At 41.9% G+C, this 5,394-nt stretch overlaps 1 protein-coding gene across 1 annotated transcript in view; it reads left to right on the top strand.

The window, feature by feature from the left end:
* Positions 1 to 621: 621 nt before the first annotated feature.
* The window catches only part of LOC123977815 (alsin-like), a gene marked incomplete at its 5' end in the record, with an annotated part of 18,312 nt that continues 13,539 nt past the window's right edge, over positions 622 to 5,394 (top strand). The window contains 6 exon segments of the mRNA XM_046060806.1: positions 622 to 786; positions 1,185 to 1,296; positions 2,065 to 2,142; positions 2,640 to 2,773; positions 2,857 to 3,021; positions 3,939 to 4,038. Of these exon segments, the coding sequence (XP_045916762.1) occupies positions 622 to 786; positions 1,185 to 1,296; positions 2,065 to 2,142; positions 2,640 to 2,773; positions 2,857 to 3,021; positions 3,939 to 4,038 (754 nt within the window).

The following is a 5,394-nucleotide window of genomic DNA, read 5'->3' as shown; positions in this document are numbered from 1 at the left end:
CTTTTCATCGTCAATGCCTTTAGAAGGCACAGCAGAAATTTGACGTCGATCCGACTAAATCCCTAGGAGGAGTTCGTTAAAGTACGGAGTGTGTAAATCATCCAAAAATGGCCGTAAAATTCAAAATGGCCGACTTCCTGTTGACTTTAGGCTATGGGTTCTTGAGGCTTTTTTGTGCATCTTGATATGATACATGTCCCCAGAAAATTTCGTACATGTAGGTTGAACGTGAACGAGGGGATAATCTTTTCCAATTTTCTAGGTGGCGCTAGCGAGTCATTTTGCCACGCCCATGTGCGAAACCCATAAAATACGAAATTTTTCACCAGTTCTGACATGTTGGCAAATTTTGGTGAGTTTTCGAGTATGTTTAGGCCATGTCAATTGAGCCTACTTTGCAGGAAAAAAAAAAAAAAAAAATTTATATATATATAATCTTAGCAAATTCAATAGGGACCTCACACGGTCGTGCTCAGGCCCTAACTAATGAAAAATGCTAAACTATAATAACCTTGAAGTACTCGTTGACAAATTTGCAGGAAAGAAAGATTTTAGAAGAAGAGACTTCATTTCAGCAGCACACAAAGCTGCTTAGAATAAATACCCTCTGTCCGTCTGTAGGTATGCCAGCGGTGAAGTTTACGATGGATCCTTCCAGGACAGCATGCGACACGGCCACGGCATGCTGCGCAGTGGCAAGCTCAACACTTCCTCCCCCAGTGTCTTCATTGGCCAGTGGCTGCAGGACAAGAAGACCGGCTACGGAGTCTTCGACGATATCACAAAGTACGCTCAAAGTATCATTGGCTGTCGTCAGATGGTTTACATGTCCGCTACATGTTTAAAATGTCTTTTTTTCTGTACACGGTATAAAAAGAATCTGACCATACTTTCTACACAGCCTGAGTCTGACTTCACTGCAGTCAAATTAACAGACAGGCTGCAGCACACATAAACAGGGTTAAAGACAGCAGGGAATGAAATGATATGTGCGTTGTTTCCTTGGTTTCATTTTCTTATTTCATTAGCATTCTTTATGCACAAGGAAATAAAATCCAGCATAAAATGCCACAAGTCAGTTTTCTCTGTGTCCCAGCTCAGCGGGGTATTGCAAGGCCTATTGCTTTATTTGTCTGCTATACTGCTGTGTATAAGCAAGAGCTGTTTGTCTGTTTTCTATCCAGAGGAGAGAAGTACATGGGCATGTGGCAGGACCACCTGCGGCAGGGCACCGGGGTCGTTGTCACTCAGTTTGGCCTGTACTACGAAGGAGCCTTCAAAGATAATAAGATGATGGTGAGCACCTATGTCTTTGAGTCCCATTTTGTGTGTGGTGGAGTTCAAGAGTGAGACCCAGGAGAGAAAGCTCTTTTGTGATTTCATCCAAGGCCAGCAGGGGTTTGTCTCCCAAGTACTTTTACTGCAAAGTTCCTACACAAAGTCTTAAAGACATGTGCATCAGATCATAAACTGTGACTGCAAAAGAACCAAAAAATACACAAGCACTTTATTACTCACTTTATTTACAATATTTTGCTCGCCAGACCTTCATCAGATAAGATTACGAAGGTCTGAGGAGGACTGAAACATGGGAAATAAAGAAGAGAAACAGCGCTGACCTTTGGTATCAGTTGAACATGGTTTTAGAATGGATAAGGATATTGAACTGATGGTGAAAGTGTCTTGAAAAAATTCTAACCAACAAGGTTATTATGAAGTAATACAGTTCATCAGACTGAAAAGAGTGTTATCTTCTCAAGCTTAAAGGCACATTTTAAGGGAAAAAGTGTCTACAAGGCCAGTGACACATGAAAATATATCAAATTAGGCACATTTCAACATGACATAAATGTTTCTGAGCAGATTTCTTCTTTAAAATCACAGGTAATGAATCTACTGTATGTATAGCAGCTGTTTTATGCATTATATTTATTCTTTCAGGGTCTGTACAGCATTAGAAAAGATTCACTTATCAGCTCACTGGAAACAATGCGGTGCCATTTAAAATAAAGAGGAGATGTGAGGAAAAGAAGAGACTAAAGGGAGGTGTTTTTCTGTCTTTAGGGCACTGGGATCCTCCTGTCAGAGGACGACACTGTGTACGAGGGGGAATTCTCTGATGACTGGACCCTCAATGGAAAGGTAACCAATGAACACACAGAGTGATGATACATGTGTTCAAAATAAATGTTAAAATATCTTTAACTGTTAAATATGTCTGGAATTACATTTGTGTTTTTACTCCATCTTATCTATTTTATATTTTTAATCTCTTTTGTTGGTATTGTTGTTACATTTTATTCTTTGTATTTCTGGTGTGCATTAGTCTCAAACTGTTTAACTGTTTACAATTGTACTTTCTTATTGATCAGCTTGTCTGTCATCTCTAAAACCCTTCAGATTGATTTGATTTAATTATTTTAAATGAACCAGGATTAAAACAATGAGGCAAATAAAATCAGACTATTTAAAATGATAATAATAATAAAATAGAATAGAATAAAATACCCATCAATGACAATATAACAGATAAGACATGTTGGAAATAAAACTGCATGCTTACACAGTGGAATATATTGAAGTATTGGCAGTAAAATGTACACCAGTGTAGTTTAATGGACTGGTTGGCTCTCCCCCAGGGCGTCCTTACCATTGCAAATGGTGACTACCTGGAGGGCTCCTTCAGTGGAGAATGGGGCTCTGGCCTCAAAGTGGCGGGGTCCTACTTCAAACCAAACCTGTTTGACACCGATAAGGAGAAGACCCGTGCCGTGTAAGCTCTCAGAAAAATATCACTTTTTATTATACTACATTTACCTGTCTTATTATACTTATATACTTTGTGTGTTGTGGCAGAAAGCTGGGCCGTCTGTGTGTGTGTGCAGAGGATAAGTGGCAGGCGGTGTTTGAGGAGTGTTGGAGCCAGCTTGGCTGCGAGGCGCCTGACCAAGGAGAGAACTGGAAGGCTTGGGAGAACATCGCTGTGGCCCTCACCACCAGGCGACAACACATCCAGGACAGGTACACACACACTTTTATAGTCACATTTATAGTGTGATCTTCACGGTCAATTATTTATCTGTCTTTGGATTCTTCATGTTAGCAAGTAAAAGCAGCGAAACGAGTTATAGCTAACTTTAAAAAGGTCATATTATGCTCATTTTCAGGTTCAAAATAGGTTGTTAGTTAGGGGTTGTACCAGAACAGGTTTACATGGTTTCCTTTTCAAAAAACACCATGTTTTTGTCATACTGCACATTGCTGCAGCTCCTCTTTTAACCCTGTGATGAATGCTTCGTTTTAGCTGTGGAGTGATACATCTTGTCTCTAAATGATCTTTGATGGGAGTTGCACATGCGCAGTTCCTAGGTAAGGACTACTAGCCAATCAGAAGCAGAGAAGGGCGGGTCACTGAGAAGCAAACACGGCTTTGTTTCAGCTGTACATGTTGCTGACCAGCTTGGCTGGAGCAAGAGTTTCAGAGTGGTGAGTTATCTGTAATCTGTAACAAATGTATCTTTCATCCATAAAGTTTTAACTGAGCTCTGTCTCTACATCACAGTAACAACTTTATGTCCATTGACTGCCTGGAGGGTAGCTAGTGTTTGGAAGGGAGAGGTGTGTGCTGCAGCTCTTGTGTTTTTACACTGCTGTTTTTGAGGGCATGTCGGACTAGCAGCTTGGCGAGAGTTATGAGGCGCATTTAGCTTTCTTCCCTGTGTCATCACAAGGATGAAAGGGAAGCGGCTGGACTACAAACAAGATAGTTTTCAGGCAGTTCAGAACTGGGAACTCCCTTTGGGGTGGACTTTGGGCTTTTTCACTTTGCAAACCTATTGCATGCACAAAAAAGGTATATAACTCAATAAAGGAGAAGGAAAAAGCCAAAAAATACCACCTCTTTAAAGGCTGATGTAAGTGTTTTGTTTGTGTGTCAGGAGCCACAGCAGAACCCTGGAGAGTCTGGAGGTCATCCCACAGCACGTAGGTCCGATCACCATGGAGCGATACAACACCATTCGCCTCTACCTCATCAAGGTAAGCCCACCAACCAATCCTCATGTCTAATAACCTCGTCACTGTGGCCAGTCTCTGGGAGGCAACAGTACATTTCATCCAAAATGGATTTAAAATGGAGTGTGACAGCTGAAACTAGTTTTCTCTGGACCCCTGCCAAATCTGACCAGTGATGACATGTATAGCCGCATGTCGTCATTCCGCCACTGGTTGTCGAGGTGGTGTCCAGCAAACGATGTGGGCTTTGTAGATCATTGGCAGACTTTCTGGGGAAGACCTGGTCTGATTCGGCATCCATCCCACTTGGGAAGGAGCAGCTCTCATTTCTAGAAATCTGGCCAAGTTTATTAGTGGACCAAATCCATGACAACCCAGAGTTGAGACCAGGAGGCAGAGTCGCAGTCTAACACACTTCTCTGCCCTTCTATTTCAGCAGTTACCCACCCAAAACCCTACGCAGAGTTGCAGTCTAACACACTTCTCTGCTCCTCCATTCCAGGAGTTACTTAGTGAAAATCCTATAGTGACGGTTTCTGTCCCCCGACCATTGAAATTATTTAAATCAAAGGTAAACAGAAGAGGAGCTGTGCATAAAAACCTCATAAAAATTAAAATCACGACAGCAATAGTGCAAACGAATAGGAGAGTTAAATGTGGACTCTTAAACATCAGATCTCTCTCTCCTAAAGGTGTACTAGTAAATGAACTAATATCAGATTATGATATTGATTTATTTTGTCTTACTGAAACCTGGCTGGGTGATGGAGAATATGTTAGCCTAAATGAATCCACCCCTCCCAGTCATATTAATACTCACATCCCTCGAGGCACAGGCCGAGGAGGTGGAGTTGCAGCTATCTTCGACTCTAGCCTACTAATCAGCTCTAAACCTAAACTAAATTAAAGCTGCAAGCAGCGTTGGGCGGGCCCTCGCACTTGTAGCGCGTCCGCGCGTGAACCGGCCGAGTTGCATATTCTGGAGCTCTGCCGGTGCGGCTGTGAATTTCCTACGCGGTTCCGACGCCGCATGAATGTGCTATATGTCACTTCCTGTGTCCCCTATGTGGAGCTACATAGCACTTGCCGCTATGAATATAAATCATTATTGGTTTGTAGATGTCTGCGGGGTGGGAGAGTTATCAAGCACGTAAAGTTTGTTTCAGATGTGAGCATGTACACTGAACAATAATGTACCCAAACAATAATAAATTCCTTTTATATTTCCCTGCCTTGTTGTTTATGTGTACATACAGAGGAAGAATGTGAGAACAGCACACATTTCATCGTTACTGTGTGTTAGAGCATGGGAGAACAGTGGATACTTTTAATACAGCCCACACCCCTAATACTGTGTAACTATAACAAGTAGAGAACAGA

This window comes from Micropterus dolomieu, linkage group LG01 (genome assembly GCF_021292245.1).
Source record: "Micropterus dolomieu isolate WLL.071019.BEF.003 ecotype Adirondacks linkage group LG01, ASM2129224v1, whole genome shotgun sequence".
Classification (NCBI taxonomy): domain Eukaryota; kingdom Metazoa; phylum Chordata; class Actinopteri; order Centrarchiformes; family Centrarchidae; genus Micropterus; species Micropterus dolomieu.
Note: the sequence above shows the minus strand (reverse complement) of the source record. Positions and strands in the feature narration are given on the sequence as shown.